Source organism: Polistes fuscatus, unplaced genomic scaffold, assembly GCF_010416935.1.
Source record: "Polistes fuscatus isolate 324 unplaced genomic scaffold, CU_Pfus_HIC Scaffold2, whole genome shotgun sequence".
Taxonomy (NCBI): Eukaryota; Metazoa; Arthropoda; class Insecta; order Hymenoptera; family Vespidae; genus Polistes; species Polistes fuscatus.
In genome coordinates this window covers 17,454,620-17,468,911 of record NW_025113096.1, presented here as the reverse complement: position 1 = coordinate 17,468,911, position 14,292 = coordinate 17,454,620, and the positions used below count along the sequence as shown (strand labels likewise).

Below are 14,292 nucleotides of genomic sequence, written 5' to 3'. Positions count from 1 at the left end.
TTTTACCAAATTCTTGGCAACAATAAAGTGAAATATTATATAAACATTTTGTGTGTTTTTATTTATACTGTAAAATATTTTACGAATTTTAAAAAATTTGTAATATCATTAGTAATTAATTGAAAAAATTTCAACTAAATTATTACCAGTTATCGTCTAACTTTTTTACGACGTGGACACGTGGTGTGAACAGTTAGGTTATACCATTGTTTACATCTATTTTTATATAAAAATAATAAATATCTAATGTGTGTATATATATATAAGAACATTTATTTATTACCTTTTAATAAAATAAAATTTGAAAAGTTAATTTTGTTAATATTTTATGTTAATGATTATATATTTAATATTTATATTTATATTATATAAGATATATAATTTTTATAATATTTATATTACATTATATATAATATATATAGTAATTACAACAATTATTATATAATTTTATTTATTTTATTTTAGATCATGACAAGGTATACAAGAGCGAAGGGTGCCAAAGCATCAAATGAGCGTTTGCCCAATGATGCTACCCCATGGCACGTTATGAAACAGCAACTTACTGAAAATGAAACAACAGAAAAAAAGGTAAAAACAGCAAAAGAGCTTTTAAGTGAAAAACAAGAAACTGATAATACAGCAACCATTAGCTGGGCAAGTTTCGATGATGATAAATCCAATAAAAATGTAAATCAAGATACAATACCCAAAAAGAAAGAAAAGAAAAAACATATTAACAGCGAGAATAAATCAGAAACTCAAGTAAAAGATAATGATAATTTAGATAAAAATGTAATAGATAATGAAAATAATTCTTCACAATCGCACCAAGTTTTAAGCAAACGACAAAAGCGTAATATGAAAAGACAGAATAAGAGTCTATCTGATTCGACTACTACAACTTCTACTAACAAGGAAGAATCTAAAAATAATAATACTGATTTTTATGACTCAAAGCACAGTAACACTAATTACCCTCAAAGGTTCAATAGAAATTATTCTAATGGAAATAACTTCAACAATAGAGTTAATCAATATAATAATGGTAGAATGAGCAAACCGGTTAAGAAGAGGAAACCTCCAAAAATTAGAGATGATCTAGAACATAAAAGAAGAAAGCCTGACTGTGGAGCTATAAAAATGATGTTTAATGGTGTAGAAGTAGAGATAGTCAAATATGATGGATTTCCAGTAAAAAAAGAAGATGCGGAGAGATTAAAAGAATTACGACAAAAGATGGTAATGCAAGGTATGTAAATACTAAAAAAATCTATCTTAAATATTGCAATGATAGATCATAAAGTAAATTTTTTATTTCTAGGTATACCTAAGTCAGAAATTGATAGTGCAATGAAATTGGAAAGAAGAAAAGCTGAGAAGGAATTGGCACGTGCTAAAAAGCACGTTTGCTTTCACTGTCGTAAATCCGGTCATAATTTATCGGATTGTCCTGAGCTTGCAAATGAACAATCTGGAACAGGAATTTGTTATAAGTGTGGTTCAACCGAACATACTCATTTCGAATGCAAAGTAAACAGAGCTCCAGAGTACAGATATGCGACTTGCTTTATTTGTCGTGAACAAGGACATATTTCCAACCAATGTCCCGATAATCCTAGAGGAATCTATCCCGATGGAGGAGCTTGCAAGATTTGCGGGGATGTTACGCATTTGAAAAAAGATTGTCCGGATTTAATAAAAGAAAAAGAAGAATCTGTAATAACGGTAGATAAAATTATGGATGGTACTTTAGAATCTTTGGATGCAACCAGTGATAAAGATAAGAGTATTCATACAAATAATAAAACTGCGAAAATTGTAAAATTTTAAATTATCTTACGAAAATATTATGTTCTTTTATGTATTATTATGTGTATTATATTTTTTGACCTATAACATACAATATTAATTATAATAATAATAATAATAATGTTTGAACCAATACATTACAAATACAAGATGTATTAATATGATTCATATGTTTATGTATATACAACGCTTTTTGATATACAAACATTTTTTAAATGATTTCTTTTATATAAAAAACCTGATATCAAACGTGATGTTATATTTATTTAATTAGAGTGCTATAATCTATGCATCTCGTCGTATATTTACATAAGATTTGAATTTAATTAGGAATTCTATTTCTCATTTATATCGTTGACAATACGACATATAATTGTACATACATTATGAGAATTACTTTCACCATTGCTTATAAAAAAAAATAATTACATGCAATGTGTGTTCTTCTTTAATAAATAAACTTTTTTTTTTAGTAAATTATTGTAGCTCCAATGATATCAGATCTTCATTATTTACAAAAAATCGCTTTATTAAAGATTAATATTCTATCGTTTATCCATATATATATTCTTATCTACATAAGCTGCCCTATAAAAACATAATTATTTTAATATTATAACAGAATTTATTTATTTATTTGATAAGCCTGTATTATATTCACAATATATTTGAATAAAAAATATTAATCGAAGCATACATAGGTTTTAACTGAGATTAAAGTAATATGCTTTTAAATAAGTAAAGTAAAATATTATATTTGAATGATTACCAACGTTTAAACTTTCAACTAATTGCAGTTATGCATAACATGATATTTTTTACAATATGTATATATATTTATATGTACTTAAAATAATTATTATATCTTTTAAAGAGTGAAGTTTTTATAAATATGTAATACATACGTATATATTACATATTTTAGTTCATATTATACATTTTTATTTTTATATATTATAATATATACATATAATTTATCCATACAGTGAATCCTAGGAGTACTCGTACCACCACTGTTAATTTAAAACAGTCAATATTTTCTTGTAACACAATATTTCAAAATTCTTCTACACAGAAGCATATTTTAGGATTATTAAACACTTAAATTGATATAAATGTTATTGCAAAAGAGTATTTTATTACAAGAAAAGTAATATTTTACATAACTAATAAGAAAATTGGTCTCACAAGATATACTCAATCGTCTCAAAAGCATTATAATATGCAAGGAAAGATCAACCAAATACTTCTTACAAAAATAATAATTGTATTTTTATATTTTATGAAAGTACAAATACTTTTGTAATACCAATCTTTTATTATTTAAGTAAAATTATATTTCTCTAACAATAAAAATGTTTCGTAATAAAATTTATATTTTATATTTACATTTAATAATCCTAAAATAGTTTTCTGTGTGTAAGAATTTTGAAACTTTGCATTATAAATAAATATTAATTATTTAAAATTTATAGTGGAAGCAGGTACGAATATTCCTATGACTCGCTGTATATACGTGTTTATATGTATAAACTCTCCTCTTTTCATTTTTTCAAATCTGTACATTATGATTTTAATATGTTTTTATCATGATCGTAGCAGTAATCTATTTTGTATGTAGAATTAAGTAATTATTATTATTATTATTATTATTATTAATAATGAAATAGATTATTAATAACATTATTAGCATATTTAGCATTATTAGCATCAATTAATTATAGTAATTGACATCATTGAACGTAATTTAAAAATAAGCATCATTTATTTTGCTACAAGGCAAAAATTTATATCAATATAACAACATTTTATTTTATGAAAAATTGTATAGTAACTAATTCATTATCAATAATCAACAAGAAAACAAAATAAAACATACATTAATTGATTATTACTTTAACTTATGTTAGATATTTTTTAAAGTCACATATGTATACTTTAAATTACCCAGAACTAATATATTCTATAAGTACACACATAAATTATAAATGATTATAAGAAAATTTGTTGAATGTTTGTTTTTGATAAGAAGAAAAAAAGAAAATAAGAAATTAAGAACATAATTGAACACATGTGATCCCGCTAATATTTGAATTTCTTGTGGTCATATTTTGAAATATTACATTTATCAATAATGATTTTATAAAAATTCAAGAATCAATATTATTTTAATTATAATATGGATGATAATACTCCGTAATACAGTGTCTTTAAATAACGTGTCCCATCAAGATTTATCAAGTGAAAATATAAGATTATAGAAATTTATTTAATGATAATCCCTTTAACTACTTAATTAAAGTTAATATTCCTAGCAATTATTATACATGCTTAATGATTTATACAATTAGAAACTAAGAATCCTTTTTATTATTATTGTATCTGCACGCAGCAATATTTTATAATAAATATATTGCTATATCCTTATATGCAGAAAAATAATATACATATGTATACATATATATATATACTATTGAAAACAAAAATTTACTTTTTTAATTACAATAAAGACAAATTTCTCTCATGTAGAATTTAAAATAATATAATCCCATTCTTTTCATACCCACAAACAAACAGTACCATAAAATTTCTTAAGTTTTCTTGTAACTTTTTTCTTTGAAATAAACATTAATTTCTTTTGTATACCATTATATATATAATCAGTCCTAATATTTGTTATTTCAAAATGTTCAATTCAGTTATACAAATCAAATCAAATTTTCTAGAAGTTTTGCGTTAAATGAAAAACATCATGATTTAGCTGTTGTAAATAAAATTCTTTCGATTGTGATGTATCATGCGTTCGCATTCTTTGGTATGTAACATTTTCATTGCGAATTTCATGATTTTATTTTAATAATATATATTTTTAAAATATACTTAAAATAAACGAAAAATTAATGTATTCTTAATCGTACAATTTTTGTGGACGTTTGTAATAATAATAATAGTGATAATAAAAAAAAATTTCTTTTTAACTGCACCTGCTAGGTGGTAGGTTGTGATGTATGCGCAGATTCTATGATTTCTTTGAGACATCGTCCAAATTCTTCGATTATAAGTCTTTGTGATGTTTCATCATCAAACATATCACGCTCAGCTTCATAAGCTTGTGCCAATAAACATTGACAAGTCATGTCTACTACTTTATCAGTCAAAAAATTAAATGGTTGCCTAGAGAATATTAACAAAAAAATATATACATTTTATTAATTATATCAACGTATCAACCAAGAATATATAATTAATAGTTTTTCAAATACATTATTAACTAGGTTCATATATAGAATTAACAATTAGTTTATTATCTTTAACATAACATACCTTGCATTTGTATTTGAAACAGGCGGTCTAAAAGCCATTTCAGATAATTGCAGTTTGGCTTTATTTAACGTTAGCTGTGCTGTCCTTACTTCAGCAGCATCTGCCAAATCTTTCAGCGATTTTTTTTCTAAAGTAGGTTCTTCTATATTTCGACATCCAATACATTTACAATTTCCAGAACATGGAATTTTAGCCTAAAATTTATACAATTTCTCTTTTAATATTTCATTTTAATTTAACAAAATAATTCGCTAAATTAAACAAATACTTAATACATATATTTAGTTGATGTAGTTAATAATTATTTACAATACCTCATAACATTCGCAATAATTTTTTAAACATCCGCTTCGTTTGCAATTACATCCTTTGTTATGTCTACGTATATCATCACCAGTTTCACGACCTTTCCCAATTTTTGGACGAAAAGCATTTGGATTACGTTCCAAACAAGATTTGATAGCTCTTTGTCTTTCCACTTCATTGCCAAGATTGTTTGAACAATTATTACAATTGCACATATGACAAAATTCTCCATTTGCAAAGCAATCACAATATCTGTGTGCAATTATATCCATGCTTTAAATGCGATATCAATTTTATACGAATATATTTCAAATAAGTCAACTACGAATATTGAATATTTGTACTCCTATAAATAAAGCTTAAAACACTTATGTTCTTTAACATGAAAATAAGTAACTTCGATTCAAATGTATGTTTCTGAATTACAAGAAGCTTCACCAGACTGTCATTTTTATAATGCAATAGTAACCAACAAACAATTATTCATTGCCTACTACTATTGGATTTGAAGACAATTCTGAAGTAAATATTATCAATGAATAAAATATATTAAATGTATCTTATATTCAATATGAAAAGAAAAGCTATTATACAACTCTTAATATTAATTAGATTTATTTATACTTAGATTAGTCTAAATTACTCACAATTTAAGACATTGCGATTTAGTGCAATTACACGGTTTCCTCGGTCTAATACCATTTGGTTCAACATTTGAATATGATCTCTGAGATGATTTACTATCAGATATAGATCCTGATGTTAAATTATTAGATATATTTTGCAAATTTTGTGTATTTCCTAATAAGTTGGGAGTGGATTGCTGAGATTTTACTTTTCCATCGTCTGTATGCTGCTGTTCCAATGAAACTTAATATAAGTAATACTTTTCTTGTTTTAAATTAAATATAATGTTTAAAATATATTTTATATAGAAATATAAATTATACCTGCTGTATATACTGTGCTGGCAGAACAACAATATTACTAACATTGGAATTAGCCGAAAGAACAGCTTGACCAGATGTAAATTGACTTAAAGCAGATGCTGGTATAGCAACAGCATTTTTAGATTGATTTCCTACTGTTGCAGCAGCAGGAATTATTAATCTCTGACTACTTCCAGTTATTGTAGTCTTTGGTGCTACTGTTCTTAATGATTGATTACCAGTGTTCAAAGGAACAACCTGTAATTAAATTTAAATGTTAACTAATTTAATTAAAATGATAATAAACATTTTTATTTGTCATATGTTTTTGTATATATGTTTATACCTTTACTATTTGTTGTTGTCCTCCTAACTTTTGACTTACTCCTACAGTTTGCAAAGTCGTTTGTGCTTTTGATTTGCCTACGGTAACGACATTGGTAGTACCAGATGAAGGAGTACTCACTAATCTAACATATTGCACCTGTAATATGTATATAATAATGTAAATATTATTAATTAATTATATTAAAAATCATATATAATAGAATAAATAATTTTACCTGTCTTCCTGGCATTTGAATTTGATGTACTTGATTGGAACCAGTTACAATATTTTGATTTGCAGGAATTCGAATAACTTGTCCACTTCCTAATACCGTTCCAGGCTTTAAAGAACTCTAAAATAATAATATGTCACATAAAATTAATCAAAATTTTAATTTAATTATTAATTTGTTCGATGTAATTGAAAATAAATTAATTTGTAGATAATTACCTGTCTAATAATCACTTTTTGTGGACTTGTTTGCATATTCGTTTTGCTTGATGAAGAAAATACTGATTGTTGATTAGAAATTGTTGATGTTTTAACTTGAGAATTAATTGTTGGCGCTGGTAATATTTTAGTTGGGGATTTAACAGCACTGCTGGGAACTATTGTCATTTTCGATGATTGAGATGTCGAGGATTGAAGTAATTTGTTGACAATAATGCCCTTTAAGTAATATGAATGGTTATATATATAAGAATTGAATAATAATTTAATATTTTGATAACACGAAGAAATAATATGTACCTGTTTCTGTGGAGTTGACGGTAATATATGTTGAACTTTGTTTGTAGTTAATAATCCTAAATGTTGTGCTTGTGCCAAAGTTATAGTTTTAGTCGGACTCGTCATATTCTGATTACTTACATTACTACTTAAAAACTTGATTGTTTGAGCTGGTTGGATTTCATTCTGTGAACTTGTTATAAGAACTTGTTGTCCTGGTTGTGTTTGATTTCCAGTTAATATCATTTTAGTATAAACCTATGAAGGAATATACTTTGTCATTAATATATATTAAATTAGATTTACTATTAAAATATAAAATAAATAAAATATATAAAACTTGTCTTACATTCCGATTTTGTTGATTACTTTGTACTGAACGTTTGGCTGTTTGCACTGTTTTTACATTTTGTAAATTGCTTAGCGTAATACTTCCTGCATGGCTAGTTGCCATGAGAGGTTTATTTGCTTGTGTTGATCTTAATTGCAGAACACTACCATCTGCAGGTTTGGCCGTTATGAGGGTTTGTGCTATCGATTGTAATTGTCCAGTAGATGCCGATGCTGGATGAGAAATTTTTAAAATTTGGCTGGTGCCTTGTCCACTTGCCGGAGATACTATCATAATTGATTGACTTTGAGTTGCTGCACAAATATTTTGTTTTACCTATGAACATTGTTTTATGTACATAAATAAATTAATTTGTTCGATTAACCTTGCAAGATGATAAAAACGATTTAAAATATAAAAATACCTGCACTGCAGATACAGGAACCCTTTGTAACGACGGTTTAGTTTGAAATATAATATTTTGATTATTTTGACTTGCACTAGTGAAAACTATTTCTTCTGCTTGAATTTGTTCTGAAACGTCAGACATTTCCACATCAGGTACAATAGTTCCAGCCTCAATGTTTTGCTCTATCATTACTTGTTCTTCGTCAGTGGCCATGACTTCTTCCGCATTTATGCATTCCAATTCAGCTTGAATATTCGCAAATGCTTCAAAATCATTTGATGAATACTGTTCATTGCTGTGCGAAAGAGTTAGAGCACTAAGATCTCCATCGCCCAATGTACGGGAATCAAGAGCTAGCGGTTCGACTAGGGCCCTCGCATTATGTCCTTTATTTAAAGACATGACGATATTACCTATTAAAAATGAGATATAATATTATAATAATCATCTATTCAACATAATTATTTATCTATTCCATATTATAATGTATCTATAATTTAAATTGAATAGTAAAAAAAGTAGATTAAGTCTCTGTCAATTCAGTTATTAATATTGAACTTTTGTACGACCAATTTGTATGCATGTATTAAATAATAAAATAATGAGATAGACCGTATGGATATTCTCCATTGAGATTGATTATTCTAATAATGCATTAATTTTATTTGTTAGCGTATTAGAAGATATCAATAATTAAAATATCAAGTTTATCAGTATCGACGCAGACCACTGTAAACACTACCTGAATATATGCAAGTTAGATATATATACAATAATAACAAATATTGTAAATAATATACTACTAATAAAATATATTAATATAAAGAAATTAATCCAAAAAGATAATCGAATAGAAAATCACTTAACAATATGTTCTGCAAATAAGACCATTAAATAAGAATTTAAAAATTCAAAAATTCAAATCTTGAAGAAACATATAAACATAATTGTTGAATAAAATACATCTTAAATGCGTACTAATGTTGGCAATAATGCAAGTGACAGGACAATTCTAGACTCTTAATTATTAGAACAATCAAATTTGAATGATGATGGAAAATTCGAAGAATGAACCACTCAGGAACATTAGCGCCATTTATTGCTAGAACGCGCCATTTTCCATAAAACGAACTGGTACACGTATTTAATAAACTTTAATGCACTTATATTAATTAAATGGAAACATTATGTTCAACGTAAAGCACTCCAAGTATTAATCCGTTAAATTAAACGAGAATCTTTTTAAATATAAGCTTGATATCGAATAAAATAAAACTTAACCTAAAACTTATTAATTCGTATCAGGTACGTACAGTGTTGGGTGGGGGCGTGCCACGAAAGTCACATTATTTATGATAAAATTGTTATACATATAGCAAACATGTCACAGTAAACATTACAATGCCATTTAAATGCTCTCAGAAAGAAATTCCACGATTTTTCGTACATACCTACGCGTTCCTTGATATCTCAAATTTGTTCAAAATCACGCGCCCACCATTGCTGTCCCACAGTGCACTACGCACCGCTGTGTACAAACAGACTTAAAGGTCGTTTAAAGCTAAAACACTAAATTACCGATTAAATAAACGTTTTATGATAAACACTAAATAAATTCTCTTTGAGATTGAGCTAGGGAGAATCGATATTCCGTTTAACAGCTAAATTGACCAACAATGCAAAGGGATATTTTCGCGCACTTTGCAGATTTCGATTTCGCCATTTTTCTCGTTCCGCGGCTAAAAACACGTCAACCTATGAGCGCCCCCTTGAACCAATAAAAAAGAAAATTATCTGAAAAAATGTTCATCTCAAAGGCGCTAAAAGAAATAATATGTATGAAATTGAATCATTCTAATTATAATTTTTTTCGAAAATTTTTCTAATGTATTTTTTAGATTTTTTTTCGTTTAATATCTTACTTAATCTGTATAAGATAAATGTAGAAAATGAATGTATAATCCATGAAGTAAAGATAAATAGTTATTTTGAGGCCTTTATTTTATATTACATATTAAAATCTACTACTTCCTGAAAAAATATATTAATCATATGAAATATATATACACACGTGGGCAATTAAACATATTTTTTAATATGTAAATAATTAATTTAATTTTCTGTTGTTTAATAAGTTTCCATAACGACGATATATTGTTTAAATATTTGACATTAAATGTTTAACTATTATTCCTTCTTTGGCGGGAAAGTAATCATACGATTGGTCAAATTTTACGATATTATTATTTGATTGGTTAAAATATATTCGATATAATATTCTCTTCATAATATATGTATATATATATATCCAAATTAAAAAATATATTATTTTAATAATAGAAAATAATTTTATTATCTAATTAATTTTAAATTTATTTCTACAAAATGTGATATTATTAGTCAATACAGTGACTAAATACATATATTAAGCATGTGTGTTGCATTCGTATGTACTTTTCTAGTATAGAAAATTCTAACAACGCCACCAAACGACATCATGAAATCATTTTGTAGAAATAGAAGTTGGTCAATTTAGATATGATGAATATTGGTATTTGTTCAGAAATAAATTATAGTTCGTGGTCTATGTTCGTCGAAAAGATGGTGACGGTAGCCGCTGTACGTCAACAACTCGCAAATTTGATACATTCTGGCGGTTCTCACAAGGATCAAGCCGAAAAGTAAGTACAATTAAATATATCTTATTTATATTATTATTGATAGACGAATAAAGATATATGAATTTTTTCTTTTATTTTTAGATATCGTTCAATTTTAGATGCGATACTAGCATCGGCTAACTCAAATCAAACACAAGGAAACGGTGAGCTCGTCGATGCTTTAAAAGTTTTCATCGAATCAAGTATGTTATTATTATTATTATTATTATTATTATCATCATCATTATCATCATCATCATCATCGTCATCATTATCATCAATATTTTCTAATTGAAACGTTCATTTATTTTTTAGATACAAATATAAAAAGTAATAACGTAAGTTTGTTTGTTTCAGTTGTCAATGAAAATGTAAGTTTAGTAATATCAAGACAAGTTTTAACAGATGTTAGTACCAGATTACAAACCCTACCTGATGAAATTTCGAAGGCTGTCTCACATTATACTTTAGATAAGGTATTTAAATATTTATGAATTAGAATAGAATACTTCCATTAAATTAGAAAGATATTTGAATAGATGTTTATGTAGGTTCAACCCCGTGTTATATCTTTCGAAGAACAGGTAGCTAGTATAAGGCAACACTTAGCTGATATTTATGAACGTAATCAAAATTGGCGAGAAGCAGCTAATGTCTTAGTTGGAATTCCACTCGAGACGGGCCAAAAGTAATTATTTTCAATATGAAATTTTATATACGTTAATATTAGTAATCTATTAATAATTTCTTAAGCAATTTTGATATAATAAATAATATGAAATCAATATCTTACAGACAATATACCGTTGATTACAAACTCGAAACTTATCTTAAGATTGCACGATTGTATCTAGAAGATGATGACCCAGTACAAGCTGAAGCGTTCATTAATAGAGCATCTCTCTTGCAGGTAATTATTCCTAATATATTTTATTCGTAATAGCATTAATTCTCTATTATGTTTCAATTATTATCTTTTTCTTTTGTTATATTATAGGCGGAGTCTAAAAATGAACAATTACAGATCTATTATAAAGTTTGTTATGCAAGAGTATTAGATTACAGGAGAAAATTTATAGAAGCAGCACAAAGGTATAATGAATTGTCATACAGATCTATCATACACGAAGATGAACGAATGACTGCTCTTAGAAATGCGTTAATTTGTACAGTACTAGCTTCTGCAGGTATTTATATCTTATTAGGTTTTTTCCATCCATAAAATATATATCGTTGTAACAAATTAGAAATTAATATTTAATAGGACAGCAAAGAAGTCGTATGCTAGCGACATTATTCAAAGATGAACGTTGTCAACAACTTCCCGCGTATTCGATCCTGGAAAAGATGTACTTGGATCGTATAATCCGTCGTTCCGAACTTCAAGAATTTGAAGCTCTTTTACAACCGCATCAAAAAGCTTGTACTATCGATGGGTTGGGATCTACTATACTTGATAGAGCTGTTATCGAACATAATTTATTATCGGCTAGTAAATTATATAACAATATTACTTTCGAAGAATTGGGCGCTTTGCTGGAGATTCCACCAACAAAAGCTGAAAAAATTGCTAGTCAAATGATTACTGAAAGCAGAATGAATGGTTATATAGATCAGATAGATTCCATTGTACATTTTGAAAGTAAGTGTAATTATAATTAAGTATATGCTTTGCAGACGAAAAATATCCTTTTTACTCTAAAATAATTCATTTTTTTAGCACGCGAAACATTACCTACTTGGGACAAACAAATACAGTCACTGTGTTATCAAGTTAATCAGATAATAGAAAAGATCGCACAAACTGAACCAGAATGGATTGCAAAAGCGATGGAAGATCAATTAGTTCACTAACATCAGTCTTCATTTAATAATGAAAAGAATTCACACATTATAGGTAATCTACTTTTGTGTCTAATTCTTCATCGAGCATTGAGTTACTCATCATTGTTTTATGATCAAACATAAAGATTTGTTATGCTAGGAAAACTTACACTTTAGCATATATAAAATCTCAGTTGTATTATTATTATTATTATTATTATTATTATTATTATATAGCGATACAATTTTTTCAAAACTTAAAAACTTGTAAGCACCATATAAAAATTCTAGAAAACTTTGATGTGTCTAATTTATAGATTACCCAATATTTGTCTTTATATTCAAGAAAAAGATTGAGCAAATTTATAAAATAAAAAAAGCCGGTAGTACATACTGATTTATAAATATAGTAAAAAAAACAAAAATTAAATGTATTTTCTGTACAGATTACATTATCCCTTGCTATCAATAACTAATGTCATTAATATTAAAGAAATAGAAAAGATATTTATATTATTTATACAATTTTTTAAATATTTTTTATTACTCATAATAATGAAATTAATATGACAAAACCTTAACTTGTTACTTTCAAAACTTATTTATACTTTCTATATAAAATAAAACCGTGGAATAATAACTAGAAAATTGTGTTGGTGACATAATTAAAACTTGGAAAACATAAGCTATATTTAGTATAAGGATCGCAATTATATATTGCAATTTTTGTTATATGTTTTGATTGCATATGTATAAGTATATGTGTATATATATATATATATATATATATATATATATCATGAAGAAGCGATTCTAAGTCCTAGTCTAGTCTAGTGAAAAATGAAAGAATATTAAACAAAAGTAAACTTTTGGTAATTAAAGTTAATTTATTAATCAAAATATTATTTCGTAATTTGTTTAATAAATTAGAAAATAAAATGGCAGTTATTTATCAAGAATTGAAAAATATACCTACCCTAGTAGTATATGCAGTGATATCCCAGCAATAATGAGAAATAGTAATATATATACACATATATATATATATGCACATATTTACTTTTTTCTTTCTCTTTTTTAATAGTTACTCGACGTAGATAATAAAAATGTAAAGACTAAAGAAAGATATTCTCTTTGCAATTTACTAGAGCTAGACAACGACTTAATCTCACTATTTACACCATACGTATAATTGTATATATGAGAATATTGTGTACCACATGCATCTACCTTTATAATATTGCATATTATACTAGGAACACAATTGTTGTAATGATAACAAATTTTACTTATATGCAAAACATTTAGTTGTCAATAAGATGTATTATTGTTCAGTTTGTGAATGAATTCTTACATAAATACATTAGTGAGAAATTGCTAAATTTTGTTTTGTGAATAATTCAACAAAGTGAACGTACTGCAATCATACTATTGCAATTTTTTTGTATAGCACATAATGGCAGTTAAATTTAATATTAATTTTATGTGAATGTAATCTCTTTTTTCTATTTTATCTTCTTTTTTAATATTTTTTTTTGGTACAACATCGTGTAGCAAATATTTTATATTCTGTGTTACAGGATTCAACTGCTCAGACAAATTAGCAATAAATTATTATACATGTCTAGAATATTATCGAAGTA

General features: G+C 26.3%; 3 protein-coding genes across 10 annotated transcripts; 2 read left to right on the top strand and 1 right to left on the bottom strand.

Moving 5' to 3' along the window:
* Positions 1–36: 36 nt before the first annotated feature.
* On the top strand, positions 37–1,858 carry LOC122516441 (zinc finger CCHC domain-containing protein 9-like). 3 transcript variants are annotated; one of them, XM_043634238.1, is made up of 3 exons: positions 37–192; positions 466–1,249; positions 1,322–1,858. In XM_043634238.1, exons 2-3 carry the CDS (start codon positions 469–471, stop codon positions 1,828–1,830), a joined length of 1,290 nt encoding a protein of 429 aa, XP_043490173.1. In that variant the 5' UTR covers positions 37–192; positions 466–468; the 3' UTR covers positions 1,831–1,858. The 3 variants fall into 3 exon arrangements, with proteins under 3 accessions (XP_043490173.1, XP_043490174.1, XP_043490175.1); XM_043634239.1 differs by having other exon boundaries at positions 37–197; XM_043634240.1 differs by having other exon boundaries at positions 37–248.
* A 2,713-nt stretch (positions 1,859–4,571) lies between these two features.
* Positions 4,572–9,906, bottom strand: LOC122516576 (protein lin-54 homolog). Of its 6 annotated transcripts, none has more exons than XM_043634502.1 (12): positions 9,617–9,906; positions 8,181–8,578; positions 7,775–8,092; positions 7,447–7,683; positions 7,147–7,365; positions 6,932–7,048; positions 6,715–6,852; positions 6,390–6,626; positions 6,087–6,295; positions 5,448–5,691; positions 5,134–5,327; positions 4,572–4,983 (listed from the first exon to the last, which is right to left on the bottom strand). In XM_043634502.1, exons 2-12 carry the CDS (start codon positions 8,565–8,567, stop codon positions 4,797–4,799), a joined length of 2,487 nt encoding a protein of 828 aa, XP_043490437.1. In that variant the 5' UTR covers positions 8,568–8,578; positions 9,617–9,906; the 3' UTR covers positions 4,572–4,796. The 6 variants fall into 6 exon arrangements, with proteins under 6 accessions (XP_043490437.1, XP_043490438.1, XP_043490435.1 ...); XM_043634503.1 differs by having other exon boundaries at positions 6,087–6,292; XM_043634500.1 differs by having other exon boundaries at positions 7,147–7,683; positions 9,447–9,906.
* A 700-nt stretch (positions 9,907–10,606) lies between these two features.
* On the top strand, positions 10,607–14,031 carry LOC122516375 (COP9 signalosome complex subunit 4). The gene is made up of 8 exons (XM_043634129.1): positions 10,607–10,846; positions 10,928–11,028; positions 11,183–11,301; positions 11,377–11,513; positions 11,621–11,735; positions 11,823–12,012; positions 12,090–12,467; positions 12,546–14,031. The coding sequence occupies exons 1-8, from the start codon at positions 10,704–10,706 to the stop codon at positions 12,677–12,679; spliced, it is 1,317 nt and encodes a 438-aa protein (XP_043490064.1). The 5' UTR covers positions 10,607–10,703; the 3' UTR covers positions 12,680–14,031.
* The last annotated feature ends 261 nt before the right edge of the window (positions 14,032–14,292 follow it).

Bases quoted from the DNA above. Each gene is read 5' to 3' on its own strand.
- LOC122516441 (XM_043634238.1), top strand. From the start codon at position 469: ATGACAAGGTATACAAGAGCGAAGGGTGCCAAAGCATCAAATGAGCGT. The intron at 1,250-1,321 runs GTATGTAAATAC...TTTTATTTCTAG, and splicing joins ACAAAAGATGGTAATGCAAG to GTATACCTAAGTCAGAAATT.
- LOC122516576 (XM_043634500.1), bottom strand. From the start codon at position 8,567: ATGTCTTTAAATAAAGGACATAATGCGAGGGCCCTAGTCGAACCGCTA. The intron at 7,684-7,774 runs GTAAGACAAGTT...ATTCCTTCATAG, and splicing joins GTAATCAACAAAATCGGAAT to GTTTATACTAAAATGATATT. The intron at 5,692-6,086 runs GTGAGTAATTTA...AATTGCACACAG, and splicing joins AAATCGCAATGTCTTAAATT to ATATTGTGATTGCTTTGCAA.
- LOC122516375 (XM_043634129.1), top strand. From the start codon at position 10,704: ATGATGAATATTGGTATTTGTTCAGAAATAAATTATAGTTCGTGGTCT. The intron at 11,302-11,376 runs GTATTTAAATAT...ATGTTTATGTAG, and splicing joins CACATTATACTTTAGATAAG to GTTCAACCCCGTGTTATATC. The intron at 12,013-12,089 runs GTATTTATATCT...AATATTTAATAG, and splicing joins TACAGTACTAGCTTCTGCAG to GACAGCAAAGAAGTCGTATG.